Below are 22419 nucleotides of genomic sequence, written 5' to 3'. Positions count from 1 at the left end.
TTAGCTTTGAGCTTATCACAAATAGCCTTTATTATGTTGAGGTACATTTCTACTATACCTAATTTGTTTAGAGTTTTTATCATGAATGAATGTTGAATTTTGTCAAATGCTTTTTATGTGTCCATTGAGGAGATCACATGGTTTTTTTTCTTTCATTCTATTAATGTGATACATCACATTTATTGATTTGTATATGTTGAATCATCCTTGCATCCCATGAATAAATCCCACTTGATCATGGTGAATGATCCTTTTAATGTGCTGCTGAATTCAGTTTGCTAGCACTCTACTGAAATTTTTTGCATCTATATTCATCAGGGTTATTGGCCTGTACTTTTCGTTTCTGGTAGCATCCTTTTCTGGCTTTGATATCACGGTAACATTGACCTTGTAAAATAAGTTTGGGAGCATTCCCAACTCTTAAGTTTTCTGGAAGAGTTCGAGAAGGATTGTTAATTCTTTAAATGTGTTTAGTAAAATTCACCAGTGAAGCCATCTGGTCCTGGACTTTTCTTCATTGGGAGGTCTTTTTTTTTATCACTGATTCAATCTTATCACTAGTAATTGGTCTATTCAGACTTTTTATTTCTTCTTGATTCAGTCTTGCTGGTTTGTATATTTCTAAGAATTCTTCCATTTCTTCTAGGTTGTCCAGTTTTTTGGTGTATAGTTATTCATAGTAGCCTCTTAGGATCCTTTGTATTTGTGGGGAATCAGTTGTAATGTCTCCTTTTTCATTTATAATTTTCATTTGGGTCCTCTTTCTTTTTTCCCTGGTTATTCGAGCTAAATGTTTGTTAACTTTGTTTATCTTTCTAAAGAACCAACTCTTAGTTTGGTTAATCTTTTCTATTATTTTCCTATCCTCTATTTCATTTATTCCTACTCTAATCTTTACTATTTCCTTCCTTCTGCTAAATTTGGGCTCATTTTTTTTCTTTCTTTGTTTTTTTTCCCCAGCTCCTTAAGGCATAGAGTTAGGTTGTTTATTTGGGCTCTTTCTTGCTTCTTAATGTAGGCTTTTATTGTTATGAATTTCCTCCTTAGAACTGTTTTTGCTGCGTTCCATAAGTTTTGGTATGTTGTGTTTCTATTTTCATTTATCTCAAGATACTCTATTATTTCCCCTTTAATTTCTTCTTTAATCCATTGGTTGTTCAGAAGTGTTATTTAATTTCCATGTATTTAAGAATTTTCCATTTTTCCTCTTCTTATTGATTTCTAGTTTCATACCATTGTTGTAAGAGAAGATACTTGGTATGATTTCAGTCTCCTTGAATTTTCTAAGACTTGTTTTACAGCCTAATGTACAGTCTATCCTAGAAAATGTTCCATGTGCACTTGAGAAGAATGTATATTCTGCTGTTGTCAGAACATCTGTATATGTCTGTTCGGTTCACTCGGTCTTTAGTCTTGTTCAAACCCACTGTTACTGATTCTGTGTCTGGATGATCTATCCATTGTTGAGAGTGGGGTATTAAAGTCCCCAACTAATATTGTATTGCTGTTTATTTCTCCTTTTAGCTCTTAGCTTTTGCTTTTGTATTTAGGTGTTCTGACGTTGGGCACAAAAATATTTACAACTGTTTTATCTTCTTAATATATTGGCTCCTTGATCATTATATAATGATCTTCTTTGTCTCTTTTTTACCATTTTTAAAGTCTGTTTGTCTGATATAAGTATAGCTACCCCTGCTTTGTTGTTGTTCTTACAATTTACTTGAAACATTTTTCCATCCCTTCACTGTCTATGTGTCTTTAAGGCTAAAATGACTCTCTTGTAGGCAGCATATCATTGGATCTTTTTTTTTAAAAAAAAACCCATTCAACCATTCTACATCTTTTGATTGAAGAGTTTAGTCTGTTTTCATTTAAAGTAATTATTGATAAGTAAGGACTTACTGCTGCCATTTTGTTAATTGTTTTCTAGATCCATTGCACCTTGTTTCTTATCCTGTTGTCTTTTTGTGTGTTTTGATACCTTGTGGTAAAAGAATGCTTTGACTTCTTTATGTTGTTCTGTGTAATTACTATAGGTTTTTCACTTGTGGTTACCATGAGGCTTCAAGAAAATACCTTAAAATTGTAACAACTTAACTTCAATAGAATTCCCAAGCTTTACACTTTTACTTCTCCTCCCTCTCATATTTTAGAGTATTGAAGTTACAATTTACATATTTTTCATTGTATAACTAGTAACAGATTATTTTTGTTATGGTTATTTTTACTACATTTGTTTTCTAACTTTTAGAGTTGTAAGTGAATTACACACCACCATTACCACATTATTGAATCTAACTTTGACCATTTATTTACTATTACCACTGAGTTTTACACTGCATTCTGAGTTCTTATGATATTAATTAGAGTCCTTTTATTTCCACTCAAAAAATTCCTTTAAATTTTTCTTATAAGGCAGGTCTAATGGTGATGAATTCCCTCAGTTTTTGTTTGTTCAGGAAAGTCTTTATCCCTCCTTCATTTCTGAAGGACAGTTTCACCGGGTATAGTACTGTTGGTTGACAGTTTTTTTTTTCCTTTCAATATTTTGAATATTTTATCCCATTCTCTTCTGACCTGAAACGTGTCTGTTGAGAAATTTGCCAACAGTCTTGCAGGGGTTCCCTTATATGTAACTTCTCTTTTCTCTTGCTGCTTTTAAAATTCTTTCTTTGTCTTTGACTTTTGACAGTTTAATTATAATGTGTCTCAGTGTAGCCCTGTTCAGGTTCAACTTATTTGAGATTCTCTTGGATCTGGATGTCTACTTCTATCCCCTTCTTTGGAAAGTTTTCAACTATTATTGCTTTAAATATACCTTCTATCCATTTCTCTTTTTATCCTTCCAGAATTCCCATAATGTAAATGCTGTTTCTTTACCTTGTGTCCCATAAGTTCCATAGGCTTTCTTTTTTTTTTTTTTTTTTTGCAGTACGCGGGCCTCTCACCGTTGTGGCCTCTCCAGTTGCGGAGCACAGGCTCCGGATGCGCAGGCTCAGCGGCCATGGCTCACGGGCCCAGCCGCTCTGAGGCTTGTAGGATCTTCCCGGACCGGGGCACAAACCCGTGTCCCCTGCCTCGGCAGGTGGACTCTCAACCACTGCGCCACCAGGGAAGCCTGCTATAGGCTTTCTTCACTCTTTTTTTTTTTTTTTTCTTTTTGCTCCTCTGACTGGACAGTTACAAATTTCCTATCTTCCAGGTTGCTGACTCTTTCTTTTGCATGACTGAGTCTGCTTTTCTACTCCCTATTGAACTCTTCAATTGTATTTTTCAGCTCTAGGATTTCTTTTTTCTTTTCTTTTTTTTCTTGGATGGTTTCTATTTCGTTGCTGAACTTGTTGGGTTCATGCATTGTTTTCCTAATTCCATTTAGTCATCTGTGTGTTCTGGTAGCTCACTAAACTTCCTTAAAAGCAGTATTCTGAATTCTTTGTCTGACAGAACATAGATCTCCATTTCTCTAGGGTCAGTTTTTAGAACTGTATTAGTTTCCTTTGGTGGTATCACAGTTATCTGATTTTTCTTGGTCATTGATTCCTTATGTTGATATCTTCCCATTTGAGTAAGTGGTCTCTTCATCCAGAATTTGCAGGTTTCTTCGGCAGAGACAGTTCACTTCTCAGCTCAGTTTGGATTTCTGGATGTATCTGCTGGTGGGGCCTGCTACTAGGATCTATTATTGTGTGAGGCAACTGTTTAAGCTCTGAAGTTGGGGAGGGGGGGATGCCACTGGCTAAGAACAGCTGGATAAGACTGCTGACATGGTTCCCTACCCAAGTGAGGCTGTAGGATGGGCTCTGTCGTTGCCTGAGTTCTCTGGTCAGGCTTCCTACACAGTTGGGACTGGATGCTATTCTCAGCAGTTGGTGGGGCTATGAATTAGCTTTCTTGCCCTTCTTGGGCAGCAGAATGGGACCCAGGGCCTGCATGGCTCATTGCTTGAGGACCCAAATCAGGCAAGATTGTGCACGGAATATCCTGGTCAGGTGAGGCCACCAGTTTTGCTCTGTAGACAGGGAAAGCCACAGGCTGTGCTCTCTGTCCTAGTGCCACTGGGCTAGGGGCTGTTGGATGGGCTATGCAGCTTCTCATGTGTTCTGGGGGGGTTCCCTGGTCAGGTGGGCTAAAGGCTGTATTCAGCAATAAGTGGGGCTATGAATTAGTTTCTCTGCCCAGGAGCTGGGAGAACAGCTCCAAGGCCACTAAGGCTCTTTGTGGTCTTGACTCAAGCTGACCTGTGCCCCAAGTTCCCTGGTCCAACAGGGCTACTGGCTTTGCTCTGGGGTGATCAGCTCTGCCTCCTGCCTCTGGACTCAAGCATTGCAGGATTACGTAGCAGCTTCCAGGTGTTCTCAGCAATGCTTCCTGTTAGATGGGCCAAGAGCCAAACTGGCAGCCGGTAGGGCTATGTCTGTTCCCCTGCCTGGGCAGGACTGGGAGGCCACTTCCGACAACTCCCAGATTTTCCCAAGGAGACCTTCTGGTTGGGAGGGGCAGGGAGGCACACCACAGCTGGTGGGGCTACGACTCAGCTCTTCTGCCTGGAAGTGAGACGACCAGTCTCCAGGGACTGCAGAACTCCTCATTTGAGGAGTTGAGTCGTGCAGACCTGCACCCCACCAAGTTCCCTGGTCACACTGCACCATCGACTTGTTCTGCAAATGAGCAAAGACACAGGTTGGGACTACTACGTGGGCTCTGCAAGTGGGAATTTGGTCTGCCAAGACCCAGTGCTGGAGGCCTCTCCCCCTTCTCCATCACCATCAGATTCCCAGTGGTTGAGCCCCACAGAGTCCCCTGCAATCCAAGGGGGTGAAACCAGGGCTCCCATGAAGTGACCCACAATTCTGGGAGTGCTGGATGTCACCCCTGGACTCTCTTTTCCCTCTGGAGGAACCATAGGCCCAAGGGAGACCTCTTGGTGTGGGGTGGGCTGTGCTGACCTGGGGGAGGGGCAATATGGTCAGTGTGTAGCCGCTCCTCTTACCCTCTTCCCACCCCCACCCCCCAGTGTGGTCTGCCTGGGTCTCTGTGGTACAGAAGGTGCTTCATCCTTGCTCCCGGGTTCTAGGATTCTCTCAATGGTGTCTTGTCCATGAATCGTTGTTAGTTGCTCTTGTGGTGGGGGGCAAAGTCAGGAACACCCTATGTCACCGTCTTGGTGACATCATTCCCCTTACTGCGTGTTGAACACTGAGAACTTTATATGGATTAACTTCTTTAATCCTCATAACCATTTTATGGGCTAGATACTGCTATTTTTAAATCGTCTTTAATTTTTTTTTTATTTTATTGAAGTATAGTTGATTTACAATGTTGTGTGAATTTCTGCTGTACAGCAAAGTGATTCAGTTATACATATATTTTTTCATATTCTTTTCCATTATGGTTTATCACAGGATACTGAATATAGTTCCCTGTGCTATACAGTAGGACCTTGCTGTTTATCCATCCTATATATATTAGTTTGCATCCGCTAATCCCAAACTCCTACTCCATCCCTCCCCCACCCCGTCTCCCCCTTGGCCACCACAAGTCTGTTCTCTTTACTGTGCGTCTGTTTCTTAGTTTGCTTAGTATGATCATCTCTAGGTCCATCCATGTTGCTACAAATGGCATTATTTCATTCTTTTTTATGGCTGAGTAGTATTCCATTGTATATATATACCACATCTTCTTTATCCATTCATCTGTTGATGGACATGTTGTTTCTATGTCTTGGCTACTGTAAATAGTGCTGCTATGAACATAGGGGTGCATGTATCTTTTTGAATTATAGTTTTGTACAGATATATGCCCAGGAGGGGGATTGCTGGATCATATGGCAACTCTAGTTTTAGTTTTTTGAGGAACCTCCATGCTGTTTTCCATAGTGGCTGCACCCATTTACATTCCCACCAACAGTGTAGGAAGGTTCCCTTTTCTCCACACCGTCTCCAGCATTTATTGTTTGTAGACTTTTTAATGATGGCCATTCTGACTGGTGTGAGGTGGTACCTCATTGTAGTTTTGATTTGCATTTCTCTAGTAATTAGTGATGATGAGCATCTCTGTATGTCTTCTTTAGAGAAATGCCTATTTAGGTCTTCTGCCTATTTTTCAATTGGGTTGTTTGGTATTTTTGTTATTACGTTGGGCTAGATACCGCTATTAACCCCATTTTACAGGTGTGAAAATCAAGGCACAGGGAGGATAAAGTGGGAACCTTTGATTCACACCCCCACTGCCTTTAAACCTGAGTGGGACCCCCCCCCCCAAGAGAAGATGCCCCTCTCCTCCATGATGGCAAATGGTGTTACACTGCCCTTCACTGGGCCCTCTGTCTACATACCTGCTGGAGATGGCAAAGCTAAGCAGGGAGGCCGGGGGCCTAGGTTGGAGATGCAGAAGTTTCAAGGAGGAATGAGGAAACATTCCAATTCATCAGCACTGGTGATGGTACTTGATCCATTTTTTTTAACCATCACTTCTCCAAAGAAGCTGCTGGAGGTATGGGCAACCCCTGCCAGCATCCCTCCCCACCTGGGGCCTATATTAGGCCACTGGACGTATTCAGTCCCTCTCCGGATGAGGGCAGCTCTCCACCCAAGGCAGGCCCCTCAGTCACCGCATCTGAGGCAGCTACCCTGCTTTGTCCCTGGACTGTGGATTTGGGCTTCGAGCTTCTGACCAGGGAAGACATGGGCCCAGAAAGGACTTGCTCAGGTCGCAGAGCTTGTAGATGTCAGAGGGAGAAGTAAACCCAGGTGTCCTAAGGCCAGGGTTATTTCCCCACCCCCATACTGCCATTCTGTGTGGAAGTTTTTAATGTGTGTTACGGGGGTGGGGGGGGGGGGCTATTATCATGCTCAGCATTGCTCCCTTAAGAGGCAATGAATGTCTTACAGAAGAGCTTTGGGCAACTGTCTGATCCCCACGGGAGGAATGACCCTTACCCCACCAGTAAAAGGGAAGAGTCAGAACAGTCTCCATTCTTTCTTTTATTTACATAAAATCTCCAGAAAGAACTGGTGTATTTGTTACCTTCGAGGAAACGGCCCACGGATGGGCTGACTCTTGTACCATTCGAATATTGAGCCATGTGAACTCAGAGCCTATTCAAAATAAACACCCTTTTAAAAATACTCTTTCCTTAAGCCCCAGGCTAGGAGTCAGGACTGCTCAGATCTGGTCCCGCCCCCGCCATGCAAAGGCCCCGCCTTTGGCCTCTCCCGTGATCTCTCTGGGCCGCTCCCTCCACTGTGAGATCTGAGTGGGCTGCACATGACGAGTCATCCGCAGGCTCCTCTCAGCGCCTTCCTCCTTCCCGTCCTCAGAGCGGCTCGGACACTGGGACACAGAGGAGGCTGGGTTCCTTTGTATGTTGTCTTTAAGTCGGTTTTCTTTTGCGAGTCTATGAAACACGGCCTGATTCTCAGTTGGTTCTTCCAGCAATTTTGTTGCTACAAATCCAAGAGTACGAAGGCTGTTCACACCACTGGAGCAGGAAAGACTCACCTAACTTTGCCAGCCTAGGACTTCAGGGGGCTTACCTTTCATTCGTCTGCATGGGGAAAACAACGACGAGTGGCCTTTGGGAAATGGCACAGTAAGTCTCGGGGCCGGTAAGTGGAGTCGGGAGGCTGGGACACTTCCCCACTGGGATGGGAGCTCTCAGGGCACAGTGATGGCGTATGAGGCTCTGCGCTTATAGGGAACTCAGCTGCTTTCTCCAGGTCCTCAGGCACTTAAAGATCTCTGAGGCTTGGTTTTCTCATCCATAGAAATGGAGCTAAAACTATCTACATCACAGGTTTGTCATGTGAGTAGATCCGATACCTAAGTGTTCTGTGAATATTAATTTGCCTCCTGCTTAAAAATACAGGAAGGGAAAGTCCTTCAAAAAGGAGACACATTCACACAACTGCCTTGTAGCAACTGGACCTGCAGCGATTTAATTGACGTAAAAAACACAGGATTGTCACCAGAGGTGGTTGTAACGTATGAGATCTTAGTTTCTTACCCCATGACAGAGGAACGAGGGTGGGATGGTGGAGAGTTGGTTTCTACGCACTGGAGATGCAAGGGCAACCCCACGGCTTTCAAGACAAGGAAAATGGGGGCATTGTATTTAAACAATGGGGCAGACGTTGAACATCCCCTGCATGTCCCCCCGAGGAGCCCACTGATGGGAGGTGGGGCTGCAGGATGCCGTGCCAGAATGGCAGCAGCTCCCATTGGCACTTGGTGCCTCCCTGCCAAGGCCAGGCCCCTCACCTCCTCCAGAACAAGTCTCCAAGCTCTGAGGAGGGGCGGCAGGGGGACGGGGTGGGCGGTGGCACAGCTGGAAAAGACGGATGGAAATGACCCACGTGTAGACCCAAGGTGGGCCGGGAAGAGAAAGCCAAGGTGAGGACCAGAGCCATCCCTGACTTTTCCTATGGCTTGTTGGCTTCCTGATAGTTGGGTACTTGAGCCCTGAGAATCTAGCTGGGATGCTCTGGGCAAGGGGAAGGGGGTGCTCCTGAGGTCAGCCCCAGGGCCAGCAGAGGGAAGACAGGCAGCAAAACTTCCGGGCCCAGCCTCCAGCCACCTCCCGCGGGGCTCTGGGCCCAATACTGAGAGAGTCAAAAGGAGGGAGAACACTCAAGAAAGGGGACATTAAAAAAAAAAAAAAAGTCTGATCTCTACACAGCTGAGGTATTAGAGAGACGGGGCCTGGTCCCAGGGTACAGACACGCTGTGGGGGGCTTTGTTCTGGCGAATTAAGGGCCACACACGTGACCCTGGGAGTGCCAAGCAGGTCCTGCAGGTCCGAGAGGCCAACTCCGCTCCAAAGGAGTCCCCTGGCCTCGGAAGGAGGCAGCTCCTCCAGTGCCACCTTCTCGCGAAGGTGCCCCTGTCCTCGCTGCCCCACGTCAGTGCTGCCAGTCCGCAGGAGTCACACAGGGCAGCCCGAGATGCGTTACACGGTCTGGGGCGGCGGCTTACTGTTTGTTTCTGGTCATACCATCCTTCCCCCCACCCCCACCCCCACCCCCGCCAATGCCACCGGTTCCCCGTGGTTCCTCTAGGTTCTGAGTGAGGCAAGCAGCAAAGAGGGGACGGCAGAACGCTTTATCATCAGAGGGAGTGAAGTGCAGGCAGCAACTCGGACACTTGGTCTGGACGCAGGAGAGGCCAGGCTGCCTGCCGGCTCAGGGCCTCAGTAGCGATACACCTTCAGTCTGTTGTTCTCATCCAGGCCCAGCTGCAGGAGGCCGGAACCAGCCGTTGGCTTGGGCACCGAAGAGAAGAGATGTCTGGCCACAAGGTGAAGGAAAACTCTGCAGTCAGCTGAGCACGCCTGGGGAAGGGTCACAGGCCCAACGGGGTCCTCCTTGCACCCCGAGGGCCCACACGACTTAGCAGTTACAGCAAGAAGGGATCGGGGTTGGGAGAGCAGCTAAAAAGATACGACTTGGGGTCATTCTTGTAATGTTCCAGCCACTTGCGGTGAGCCTCGATCATGTCCTGGAAGTTGGTGCTGCCCGCCTCGGGGACTTGGGAGGGGGGACGCTGCAGGAGGCGGAGCTGCTCACTGCGGGGAGGGCAGAGGAGGCAGGAGTGCCAGAGGGGGGGGTCTTGGAGCCAGGCAAGAATGCCCCTCGGGGATGAGGAGCATCAGTTCCCGAAAGGGTGAACGCTCCTGACGGCGAGGCTCCCACATCTGCCTGTTCCCGGCCAATCTCATCTGCAAAAGCTTCCCTCTCTATCGACTCAAATACCTTGCCAGCATCAGCTCCCAAGTTGGCCAAAGGGTGAGAGGGGTTGTACTTATGGTTGGGGGCCTGCAGGGATACATCAGGGGCTACATTCGGTAAGGAATAAGATGAACGGGAAACTAATAACAGGTTTCAATAATTGCCCATCTGTCTCCCCCTACAGGGTGCCCCCTCTCACTCCAGATGTTGCTCAGCGGGCCTGGGGGAAGAAGGGAGCCGTGTGATGCAGACAGAGAGCTCAGGGCAAGAGACGAAGGCCACACTCCAGGGCTGGAAGGGGCAGGGCCCCACCAGGGGCCCATTTCTCCCCAAGGTGACACAGGGCAGCTTCTTCACAGGGCTGGATCAGGTAAGGCCCGCCGGGCCCCGCTGGGACCTCATCGGTTGGGACTTTTCACTGGCTGCGGAGATGCACCGCAGACCCAGGCAGCTTCGTGGCCTGGGGACCTGCCTAACCGCTCTGGGTGATGTGACAAGGAGTTCTGGTCCCCTCCCAGGTCCCACCTGCCCAGGGAGCTGCAGCGAGCAGCTGAATGGTGTGGCTCCACCCTGAGCCCACAGGGAGGCTTACCTGGCAGACACATACCCCAGCCTGTTTTCCAGGGGGGCAGGGCCACTGCTGAGGAACGGGATGCCAGCTGGAAAAGTGGGAGGAAAGCGTTCAGAAATGGGCAGCGGTTCATCTGAGCCAGCCCCCTCCTGCCTTCCCCGAGAAACTGCAAAGGCACTGCCCCCCAGACAAAAACAGGAGAAGCTTCTGTGGTTGGAGGTGAGAGACAGAGGATGGCCAGGAATGGTCCTATTTATTTTATTTCTAAAACTGAAATTGTTTTCAATTTGGGCCGGGATAAGGAGACGAACTTTTTCCTTCAAATAACTGTTTTTATGGCTTTTCACATTCCTTAGCAGGGTTATGAGACCAGGGGAGGCCACATACAGCCAAGGGGTCATGAACCCTGGAGTCACAGAGACATGGGGTCAAAACCCAGTCTGTTGCTCACTCCCTGGGTACCCTGGAGCATATTTTCAATACTTAACCTCTGAGTCTCAGTTTCCCCATCTGTAAAATGGGAATAAATATTATAACCTCAGAGGATTAATATAAGGATTAAATGAAAAACCATATATAAAATGCCTGGCCATAATATATATAACACACAAGATGGCAGCGATCGTGACACTGACAACAGCGACCTCCTAGGGTCGGCTGAGCTCTAGCATCCATCGTAAAGGCGCCATCCGGTAAACCGTCAAGACACACAGGGCCTCCAGCCACAGGGCGAGCAGCAAGGTCCTCTCAGGCACCCACCACGGAGTCAATGGGCCATGCCAAAGTCGGGGGTGAGGGGTAGGCAGAGGAGGAAGGCGGGGAGGCTGAACCCAGAACCACACATGGCCTAGAGGGAGGCTTACTTGGAAAATATTTGCGCCACTTCTCCACCAGGAAGTCGTCCACAGTCTGAGCCACGGAGGAGGAGAGCCGGGGGCCCAGCTCTGGGTCCCAGGCCCACTGGGTGGACGTGGGTGGAGCCGGGGATGAGGCTGAGACCCGGACCAGGGAGGGGTAGGAGGGAGCGGGGGTGCTCCTGGAGGCCTGGGTGGGGAGCGGTGAGGGCATGGAGGTGAAAAGCGGCGGAGGCTGGGTGTTAAGGCTGCCCAGCACGCTAAGGACACCGTTGAGCTGGCCGCTGATCCGCTGCAGGGAGCTGCTCAGGTAGTGGATCTTGTTGGGGAAAGTGGGACTCAGGGTCGGGCCGACTGAAAGGGAAGAGGCAGAGGGTGGGGCAGGACTCGGGCTCGGGGCCCTGGAATGGCCCAGGCCCAGCTGGCACTGTGCATCCTACTGGCCCACATCCCCACCCCTTCCCCGTTCCTCCCAACAAAAGCCCCAGGGCTTGTGTTCCAGACAGGAAGCTGGCCGAGAGAAAGAGCATCCCCAGGGTGAGGGCCGCCACCCCTTTGTAGGCCACAGCTGCAGAGGGAGAAGAGCCTCCCCGGGGGGCCGGGGACGGCACCAGGAGGGACCCCCTGTCTCACTGTGAGGACCCTGCATGATCAGAAGGCTTCCCCTGAGCCTCTGGGCCCAGTGTGCTGGGAAACCCAGAGGGCTCACTCCTGCCCAAGCATCTGCTCCAGACACTGGCCCCCGGAGGGGGCCACAGGCGCAGCCCCTCCCTACAGCCCCCACACGGGGCTGCAGGGAGGGGCTGCACCTCCATTCCCCATGGATACCCCACTCACTGTGAGGCAGGGGGCAGGATTCGGAACTGTCACTGCTCCCGTCTTCCAGGTCGCTGAGGTCAAAGGTCACCACCTTCTTGGTGGGGGGTCTTCTCAGAGTGTCTTCATCTGAAGCCTGGTGGGTGAAGCGGCGGTAAGGACTTGCCCTGTGCTTTCTGCCCACTGCCCTCGTGACACCTGAGGACTTGGTGGGTAAGCTCTCTGGGCCCAAAGTTCTAGGAGATGCACGTCATATAGGCTGCCTTACAGGCGAGGCTAAGAGAACTCAGCCACCGAAGATAGGGCAGTAGGGCCACCAGGACCACGCAGACCCCAACCCTTCCCCCCCCAGTAAACACTCCCCATGGTGTCTCTCCACCTAAGCTTCCCTCCTGTTGTACCTACACCTCTGGCATCTGGGGGAAAGGCTACAAGGCCCCAGGGAAGGTAGGGAAACCTTCTAGGAGCCTCTATTCCTGACACCCGGGGCAAACTTCTCCTCGGGCACCAGGGCAGGGGCCAGTCCCCTCCCAAGAACCTTCAGCAAGAGGCTCCGGGTCTGCTCAGGACCACTCAGCACAGACATCCAAAGCCCCAGATGTGTTCAACAAATTCAAAGCTGAAGCCACTGCCGTTTTCACCAGCCCAGAAGCCCTAAGCCTACTGCCAATCCTGGGCCCTGGCAGCCCAGCTGTCCCGACGCAGGACCAAAGAACCCAACCGAATCCCAGGAATAGAGGAGGGAGGCCACGGCAGAAACTGGGCTGCACCTCGTCCCAGAGAGAAGACTCCAGCTGATGCAGCTTCTCCTCCTTCTTCCTCAGCAGGTCGTGGCCTTTCCGCATGGCTGACTTCATCTCATCCAGGTGCCTGGTCTCCTGCAGCCACGAAGAAAGGGGAGGAGCAAGACGGTGACTAACCACCCAGGCAGATGCCGGAGGCCCAGCTCTGCCATTGGTAGGCCGGCTGATCTGGGTGATCTTGAACAAATAACTGAACTCTCAGTCTGGACATTCATCTAAAAAACAGAAATACTACTTCTCATAAGGTTGTGAGGATTAGAAGAGATAGAGTATGCTACCTGCCCTCCACTATGCCCACTCCTAATAAATTCTCAAATGGTTACTGTTAACCAAATGGTTATTATTATCACTGCTCCAACTACCAGTACTATCAGCGGCAGCAGCAGGAGGGATTCAGCAGAGCAATGACAGGGCCTGGGGGTAGCATGCAGGTGTCCCTGGGAAGGCTGCCCCTCTATCGGGACCAGCCTCTTGCCCTCTGCCGCCCCCCAGCCAGGCTTAGGGGCCACAGCTCACTCACCAGCTCTGAGCACCCTCAGAATTCTAAGGGACCAGGTATGATCGTCTGCCAAGACCCCCGAATGGCAGAGAGAGCTGTGATCCCACTGATAATAACCACAGCGTCTCTGCCGTTTCATTGCAAATTAGGGTCTCAGAGAAGGAAAACAGAGAAGTAACTCAAGCTTATGCCAAGTGTGCTCAAAAGATTTTCACTTCTGAGTGAAGTCCTGAGTGTGATGGAATGGCCAAGCACTGTGGAACGTCTCTCCTCTTCCCCTAGAAAATGGGAATACCACTACTACCTTGCACATCATCTATGGTTACTGTGAGGCCCAAATGACTTCCTATTAGAGAAAGCATTCCACACACTGCACTGGCACGTAAGTGTAAGGAAGCTTCCATCCTCGTGGAGATCTTATCCTATATCTCCTGTCTGGTCTCCCTAGACTTGTCCAGTGACCCCAAGGCCCATGTGACCACTCTCGTGTAGTCCCCAGAATGATCAACTGAGGGCGAGCCCAAAGGGAGTGCCGCCGGCTGCCCCAGGCCTCCCCCGGGCTCCTGACCTCCTCCAGGTCCTTGCACATGTTCTCCAGGGCCTTGGTGCCTGGCGGGTCCTTGGCCGCCTCCTGAGCGCTGGCCAGCTCGTGGCGCCAGTGCTGCTGGGCAGCCTTCAGAGCTGTCTGCCGCCTCCGCATGGAGCGCGTCTGCCGGACCAGGAACTCCTTGGCGCTGCGGAGAGCTACCCCCTCGGCAGAGAGGTAGTGCCGGGCGCTGCGGGGGACAGGGCGGGGGGTTGGAGGGGGACACACACTCTCTGAGAACCCCTGCTGTGGGTCACAGCCACTTCCCGAGCAGATGCCCACCCTGAGCACAGACTGCGGTGCTGGGGCCAGGCAGAGTGCGGGGACATCGCCACTAAATACCCACAGAGCGCGGGGCACGGGCTGCGCTGAGTCCTCCCACCCTGACTATGAAAGGGAACGTGCCTGAGGCCTCCAGAGATGGCTAGACACTCCCAACAGCCTGACCCACAAGCAGAGGTCAGCAGATGCCAGAGATCACCATGGGCACCTTCTTGGCTTGTCAGAGACGATTCCTCAGGCACCCAGGGCCCCTTCCCTGAACCGAGCCCCGCTGGAGACCACCGTCACGTTTCAGTCCACCCCGGCTCTGTGACGCAGGCACTCACCTACCCCTTCCTGGCATCCTCAACTCAAAATAAGACAGGTTATTGGAACTCACCTGTCCAAGGACAAGTCGGTCTCCTCCTTGCTCTGGGAGAGGGAAAAGGATACCTCTTTAGTCTGGTTCTAGGACACACAGTAGAAAAGGCCCATTGAAGGTAACATCAGATACACTACAGGCTCCAAGGACCCCAAAGTCCCTCCTAGTGGCCCAGACACAGAAATGGTTCTGCCAGCCGCTGGACTATTCACTTACAGATATAATCTGACTGATGGAGAAGGGGACTAGGAATGATAAGAACAGGAGACTAAGGTTCTATGCAGAACAGAGCCAGGACCCCTCCAGGAGCCCAGAGTCTTCCTGGAGCCCCACCCCCTCCTGGTGCACTCTTGGAGGCCCGCCCCCTCCTGGTGCCTGGAGCCTTGCCCTAGCCCAGCCACCCTGACCCTCCCAAGGCACAGAAAAGCTCACCGTCCCAAGGGATTTCCTCAGGTCCTCAATGTGGAGATCAGGCTCAAATCGTGAGGAAGCATCACTCTCTTCCACCGCCAGCTCTTTCAGCAAGTCCTGCTTCCTCTGGGCTTTGGCCTCCAGGTCACTGTGGTGGGAGACGAGGGGGGGAGGTGGGGGGAGGCAGGGTCACATGACGAAGCAGACCAGGCAGCACACTGTCAGGACTCCTGGGGGGAAGCGGGGAGAACCATCTCCATCCCTTCACTCCTGTCAAAGACACTGGAGGCAGAGCTGGGGCATGAACAGTAGAACCAGGGACCCCCGGCTACTCACAGCCCCAACTCCCCACAAAACGCAGCCCCTCCACCTGGCCCCACCTCTGCCTGTTAACTGGGCCGTGAGTAGAAAGGGCCCATGAGCAGCAGAGGCCAGAGGGCCGGCGAGAGGCAGTAGGGGTGGCTAAATGCAGGGGTACAGACCACCTGACATGCTTCTGCAGCCTCTGACTCTGGGCCTGCAGCAAATCCACCTGGGACTCCAGCTCCAACTTGCGGGCCTGAAGCTCCTCGAGGACTCTTCGGAGCTGCCGGTTTGACTCCAGCAGGTGGCTGTGCTCCTTCTTTGCCTCCTCCAGGTGCTGACGGGTGGCTGCGGCTTCCTGGGGGCAGGAGGAAAGAGAGACACACCCAGAGACGTGGGGGGTGGGGGGGCGGGGCAGGCAGGGAGCGGGCAGCACCAGACAACAGGGAAGAGCAATGGGGAGAGGATGGAACCAGGCACACTGAAGGCCTGTGTCTGCCGTCAGCGGCAGTGTCCCCCACCGGGCCCACCCCGGCGGCTCCTGAGCTGGTCCCACACGCTGGGGCTATTTGCGCAAGAGCAGCCAACACAGTCTGGAACCCAGTTCCCTGGACAGATCCGGTGAACAAAGGGGTGCGGGAGGGAAGGAAATGGAATAGGGGAGATAGAGGAGAGAGGACAGGAGAGGCCGCCAAACCTCGCGCTCCGACGCAAACTGCCTCTGCGCATCGAGGAGCTGCTGCTTCTCCTTCCGGGCGGCCTCCTCCTGCGGGCGAAGGAGAGGACCGGCCACTTGGCCATCTCCGGGCCCCGGGTCCTCTCCCGGGGAAGCTGACTCCAAGGTCCAGGGCCCCCGAGAACCTGTCCTCCGCCCCCGCTCCCGCACCTGGACATCCAGCTGAGCCAATCTGGCCTTGACATCCTTGGTTCTGGTTTCAAGCTCCACCTCTAAATCTTGGAGTTTCCTTTCCTGCACAGAAGTGTAGGTGGAGAGAAAGCCGTGAGCGTAGCAAGAGCACAGGCACGTGCTGAGCGGCAGGAGGGGTTTGTGACCTACCACCCCATACCGCCCGCTCCAAGCTGGGCTGGCTTCCCCCACTTGCCCCCACGGCCTCCCAGCAGAGCACCACCTCTCATCTATTTCAGCGGGGGCGAGGAGAGGCGAAGGTGCCAACCCCGAGGCCCTGGGGCTGCTGACCTCCGCCTCTAGTCCTGGGGATGCTCCCCGGCCCAGAAAACAAAAGCGCAAGGATGCCCCAGCTTGCGCATGGCCAGCGAGAGACCCCCACCCCTGAAGCTGTCAGGCTCCGTCTGCTGCTGCTGCAGTGCCGGCCCCCAGCACTTTTCTACCCGGGGTGGAGGGGTCGGGCAGGGCGGGCCCCAAGCGACCGTCTGTCCGGGGCCCCCACCTGCTCCCGGGGCCGCCGCCGCAGGTCCTCGAGCTGCCGGTCCTGCTCCTGCCTCACTGTCTCCAACTCCCGCTCGTGGGCCCTGCGCAGGCGCTCCAGCTCTCCCGTCAGGTGCCCCAGGAGTTCGGCCCGCTGCTTCCTCTCCTGCACGGACGGTGGGGCCGCCGATGGGAAACCACAGCCGCCCCTCCCACCCCTAAAACCACAGCCCACCCTGCAGCCTTGGGTCAGTGCCATCAGGGACCCCAACAGGCCTCTAAGGCCGACTCTTGGAGAAGAGCAGGAGAGCACTGAGGACGGCGAGGTCCCGCCCCCAGAAAGCCTGCACCCTGGCTCTCTGCTGCTGAAACAATGCTGGTCAGACGTGCTGAGAAATCCCTGGGTGGAAGCCGGCCTCACCCACCACCCCTGCACGTACAGCCTTCGTTCCTTAAGGGAAGAGAGATCGTTACTAAATTCTCACTCTTCCTCAGCAAGGGCAGAACTGGTTTGGGAAGGGAGTCAACTACATTTCACCACGATGGGCCGCTATTTCTGCCCTGGTGCAGAGTCTGGGATACCGGTTCCAGTTACTGGAGGAGTAGCCTAGAAACCCTGGGTAGAGGCCTGGCTCTGGGCTAAAGTCAGCCACCAGCCCGCCCCCTCGTCCACCCCCAACGTGAGCAAGCCGGCATGGGTCCACTTAAGTCACTGAACGCTCCCACCAAAGGCTGAAGTTGGGCAGATAATATCTAAATATTGGGTGGCTCTTGCCAGTCTATTTCCTGGTGTCCTGGAATTTCTATTAACCCTGGTGGCACGGTGTTGGGTGGTTAAAATTGAAGACTTTGGAGTCAGACATTCTGGCTTGAATCCTAGCTCCTCTACTTACTAGCCAGGGTGGGCTTGGGAGAGTTGCTTCCACTCCCCAAGTCTCAGTTCCCTCTTTTTAAAATAGAGATAATGATAGTATGAACCCCCTAAGGGTGTCGTGAGGACTAAATGAGGTGATATACATAAAGAGCTTAGGACGGTGCCCGACACGTCGTACAAGCTCAACACACGTCAGCTATTATTAATATGAGAGCAAAGCGCAGCCTGCTGATGGGGAGGAATCGCTCCTCACCTAATGCTTTAGTAAAAAGGCAAAACACGATCTCACCATTGCAGGGTGCCAGGAAAGAAAGCCTCCCACCGCCCCTGACCGCAGGTGGTCCCCTTCCCAGGCCCTCCGGCCAGCTGGGAATGACCCCGGGGTGCGTGTGACCCCGGGGTGTGTGTGTGTGTGTGTGTGTGTGTGTGTGCGTGTGTGTGTGTGTACGCACATGCACATGCCAGGGAACGTGGTGAAGTCACCTCAGGGTGTGGAGGGTGGGGTGTGTGGGGTGTGTGTGTGTGTGTGTGTGACCCTGGGGTGTGTGTGGGGGGTGTGTGTGTGTGTGTGTGTGTGACCCCGGTGTGTGTGTGACCCTGGGGTGTGTGGGGTGTGTGTGTGTGTGACCCCGGGGTGTGTGTGGGTGTGTGGGTATGTGACCCCGGGGTGTGTGTGTGTGCGCGCGTGCAAGTGCCAGGGAACGTGGTGAGGTCACCTCGGCTTCATACTGCTCCCTGGCCTCAGCCACCACTTGCTGATGCTCCTCCTTCATCCTGTCCATCTTCCTCTCGTGTTCCTTCTCCACCTCCTGGCGCTTCTCTCTCAGGAGGCCACTGAGCTGCAGGGCAGGCGGCAGGGATGCGACATGCAGGACTGAGGCTGGAGCAGCCCCCGGGGACTGAAGCACTTGAAGGGACTCATACACACATGTGACACAACCTCCCCGATGTCCCCACGTGCACACGTCAGGTGACATACACACGGCCACACCCAGCACACCCTCCTCCTCACATAGAGGGCATGGGGGTGGAGAAGCACTTGGCCTCCAGGGAGCTAAGGCATGAAAACGGACCCTGAAGTCCTGACCCCAGCTGAGCTGTCCAAAGCAAAGCAGAGGACCCCTGGGCCAGGATGGCTCGGCCGACCGTCAGAGTGTCCACGACAGGTACACAGTCGAAGGAGCAGACCAGCACTCACCTCTTGCTCGTACTCGAGAACGTGATAAACCTTCTGATGAGCTCTCTGCTCCGCCCGCCCAAGGCTCTCCTGCAGTTGGGCCTCCTCTTTCTGATGAGCTTCCTCCATCTTCTTCTGGAGGCTGGAGACCACCTGAGGAGGCACCCACACAGGGGAGCGTGACCCGCAGAGAGCGCTGCAGAGTGGCCGCGGGGGACTCGCTTCCCAGGGTCCCAGCACCCATCCCCCCGGGGGCTGCAGGAGAGGGAGACTCCCTCCCTAGGGGACGGGGTGTGGGTGAAGGGGTCCCGCGGCTCACACCCCAGGATGCCCAGGGTCTGCCCCGCCGGCCAGGGCCACCGCGCCTCACCTCCCTGTGCTTGGCCTCCAGCGAGGAAGACAGCCGCTCCAGCTCCTCCCTGTGCTCCCTCTCCAGCACTGCCACCGCCTGGGGCAGAGCAGAGGGCCTGTGAGGACGCAGGGCAGGCTGGCCGGGCTCTGAGCTGAGACGAGGAGAGCCAGAAGACCACCCCCAATGCCTCTCGAGCTAAGCACTCCAGGGGAACCGCAGGCACATCTTTGATTCCTCCAAAATAACTGTCCCTCAAGTCTGCACCTCGCAAACGAACGGGGACGTGAACGCCAGAGTGGAGGGGCCTTTCAGTAAGGCTCGGTCACGGCTTCCATTCCCCCGCCTCTAGGCCACCGGTACATAGGCGACACTCCTGCCTGTGCATAAGCACCAGGCAGGGAGGCCTGCGCGTCTCAGCACCACCTCCCAGAGCGCGTGCAGTACAATGATGTCCCCACACCCCCACGCCTCGCTGCAGACACCCTGGGCCTGAGAGCTGAAACTCCACCCATCACCAAAAGAAAACAGAAGTTCCATGTGGCCTATTACCTACTTCAGCCTCTTACCTAGAGACAGACCCACTGGACTGGAGGGACAGGGAGTAAGGACAAAGGAGAAAAAATTCCTCTGAGCGGGCTAGCCTCTCGCTCTGAGGCAGGGGAGGAAAGGAGAGAAACGTGAGGTCCTCACAGCTGCCCCTCAGGGACAAGGACGAGGCCCCTTTGTCTCAAGAGCTCTGGTCTGGTTTAAGTTCTTTCAGTCATGAAATCTTCCCAAATGCACAGGCCAGGTCCACACGGGCCCAGACAGCCGGCCCAACATCTCGTTGCCCATCCACGCAGACACCCGTTCTCCACCTGGCTCCCCACCCTGCGCCCCAAGGCTGGCGCTTCCTCTTCCTCAGCGCTCAGCTCCTCCCCAGGCAGCCCAGGATCACATTGGGGTGGGGAGGGGGGTGCTCACGTCTTTCCTCTCCCCCTCTAGCTGCTCCCTCAGCTGCTGCAAGGCCTTCTCCTTCTCCGTGTTCAGGGCGGCCTGCTCTCTCTTCTCCGAAGCCTCCATGTCTTCCCTGAGACGCTCCAGCATCTGCCTGTTTCTCTCTTCCAAGCTGGCCCTCTCAGCCTTCTGTAGAGACTCCAGCTCTTCTCGCAGCCTCTGCAGGGAAGCCTCGTGCTCGGCCCTGGGCAGACAAGCGGGTGGGGATGGGCCTGGGCACTGGGGGAGGCGGGGGTGGACCTCCAGGGGGCCGGGCAGCCCACAGCCCGCACTCACCTGATTTGGTCCTCATCCGCTTCCACGCTGCACTGCACCTGGGCGCAGAGCCGGGACAGCCTCTGGCCTTCCTGCTCTCTCACCAGGCTCTCCTCTTCCTCGGTGGCTCTCTGCAGCTGCTCCGTCAGGGAACTGTGAAGCAAAGGAAAGGCAAGTTTGTTGGCGGGACCACAAGGCCTTCCCTCTTTTAGGCATAACCCCTGGCTCTCGGCCTCCAAAAGCCCGTAGCCTGCCTGTGAAGCTTCCTAAGTCTTTTTTTTTTTTTTTAATTTTATTTTTTATTCATTATTTATTTTTGGCTGCCTTGGGTCTTTGTTGCTGTGCGCGGGCTTTCTCTAGTTGCAGCAAGCGGGGGCTACTTTTCGTTGCAGTGCGCGGGCTTCTCATTGCAGTGGCTTCTCTTGTTGCAGAGCACGGGCTCTAGACATGCAGGCTTCAGTAGTTGTGGCACGTGGGCTCAGTGGTTGTGGCGCACGGGCTTAGTTGCTCCGCGGCATGTGGGATCTTCCCGGACCAGGGCTCAAACCTGTGTCCCCTGCATTGGCAGGCGGATTCTTAACCACTGCACCACCAGGGAAGTCCGAAGCTTCCTAAGTCTTAAAGACGAGTCTAACCTCAGCCTCTGGGTCCTGCTGCCTCCCTCTAATACCTCCCCAGGTTAGAGGGGCTATGAACCACCTGCTCTTTGCAGCCGGAAGTAGATTACAGGCTCCATGATCCCAGCACAGCATTTCTGCCAAAGGCTCCCCTCGGCCTCCAGGTTCACCTTGGTGGCGTTCACTCAAGGTGGGATCCAGTCTGACTCCAGCCCAGCTCTGGCCACAGCAGATGAGCCACCCCCTCTAAACCCCGCTACACTCTTCCCTGCCTCTTGGCCTTTGTTCATGCTGGTTCCCCCGTCTAGAATCCCCTTTCCTACCTGATGAACCCATGTTCCTTGTTCAACACCCAGCTCCCTCCTCGCAGAGAAGTCTTTCCAAGTTCATCAATTACCTTTCTGCTCCCAACACACTTTATATGAGGACCTTTCTTAAGCACGCCGCTCGGTGCCACGCATCACACTGCACCATAATTAATTAATCTTTTGTATGTGTGTTTTCCTTACAAGTCTGGGAGCTTCTCCAGAGAAAGAGTCTTGTCTTAAAACCTGTTTTATCCTAAGTGCCAAACACAGTAACAGATATGACGTAGGTACTCAATGCATGTTTGTTGAATTTGAACAGTATCAACCAGGCCTAAACTATAAGCAAGCTTTCATTATCTATGAGGGGTACCTTACTTGCAGACTAACGATAGTACCCTTCTCATCCCAAGCAGACAACCCTCCTGCGGCCCCCACGTGACCAGGGGCTGTGTGCTGTGCACGATTCAGAAGACAATTTCTTTGAAAAGCTTCTGGAGTGAATTCCAAAGCCAGAAAAGATTTAGGTTCATTTCCTATTTTAAGTTATCAGCACCACTGCTCTCTTCCATGATGACAGAAAATTTGAGTGAAGTAAAAATCCTTCCTTCTAGATTCCCCAGAAACCCTTTCTCTTCATCCCGTGGCCAAATGTTACACGTAGCACCGCAGAATGGCAGAGCTGGAAGGGTCTTTAGAGGTTAAGCCCTGCATTTTACAACTCTCTCTCTTCATCTTACAACTAAACTCAATCTCCTTGTTTTGTAACTAAAGAAACTGAGAGTTAGCCTGTCTGCCTTACTGCCTGCTTTCTCATTCGAGAAATATTTGCTACAAGGTTGGCTGGGGTTTCCAGAAATTTCTACCAAGTGGCAGTTTCCCAGCAAAGAGGAGGCGCCACCCCTCAGAAAGGCTCACACGTAAACAGAAACAGGGTTCTCGTGATAAACTACTTGGAAGACAGCCAGGCAAGGCACTGCCCACAGAGAAACCACTTAGTCAAGACCGCTGACACTGTACTGATTTCGACTGAAAAGATTTACAATCAAGAGCCATCATTTATTGAGCAACTACTGTGTTTCAGGCCCTGAGTCGGACACTTTTGGCGGCTGGTTTTCACCACGACTTAAGAGGTCTCTGGGAGGCCCCCTCTGCAGTTGGGGGGTTTGGGGAGGGACAAAGGGCACAGTCAGCCCAGCTGAGGGTGACTGGGAAGAGAGAGGAGCCTGGTAGGTGGGCAGGGAG

General features: G+C 52.8%; 1 protein-coding gene across 10 annotated transcripts in view; it reads right to left on the bottom strand.

Annotated features, from left to right (window-relative positions):
- Positions 1-9062: 9062 nt before the first annotated feature.
- The window catches only part of LOC307191024 (centrosomal protein of 164 kDa-like), a 69480-nt gene continuing 56123 nt past the window's right edge, over positions 9063-22419 (bottom strand). For 9 of the 10 annotated variants that reach the window (XM_079930617.1, XM_079930611.1, XM_079930609.1 and 6 more), the window contains 17 exons: positions 20274-20405; positions 19965-20181; positions 19020-19097; positions 18671-18802; positions 18189-18311; positions 16621-16764; positions 15909-16181; positions 15394-15569; positions 14930-15056; positions 14516-14547; positions 13837-14044; positions 12737-12844; positions 11988-12102; positions 11160-11504; positions 10318-10384; positions 9440-9562; positions 9063-9284 (listed from right to left, as the gene is read on the bottom strand). In XM_079930617.1, the coding sequence (XP_079786743.1) occupies positions 9188-9284; positions 9440-9562; positions 10318-10384; positions 11160-11504; positions 11988-12102; positions 12737-12844; positions 13837-14044; positions 14516-14547; positions 14930-15056; positions 15394-15569; positions 15909-16181; positions 16621-16764; positions 18189-18311; positions 18671-18802; positions 19020-19097; positions 19965-20181; positions 20274-20405 (2497 nt within the window). In that variant the 3' untranslated portion in view covers positions 9063-9187. The remainder of the gene's footprint in view (positions 9285-9439; positions 9563-10317; positions 10385-11159; positions 11505-11987; positions 12103-12736; positions 12845-13836; positions 14045-14515; positions 14548-14929; positions 15057-15393; positions 15570-15908; positions 16182-16620; positions 16765-18188; positions 18312-18670; positions 18803-19019; positions 19098-19964; positions 20182-20273; positions 20406-22419) is intronic. The other variant, XM_079930613.1, reaches the window with a different exon arrangement.

The sequence above is a fragment of the Stenella coeruleoalba genome, assembly GCF_951394435.1.
Source record: "Stenella coeruleoalba genome assembly, chromosome: 8".
In the NCBI taxonomy this organism is placed as follows: domain Eukaryota; kingdom Metazoa; phylum Chordata; class Mammalia; order Artiodactyla; family Delphinidae; genus Stenella; species Stenella coeruleoalba.
The sequence above is the reverse complement of the archived record's forward strand: the minus strand, read 5'-3'. Positions and strand labels throughout refer to the sequence as shown.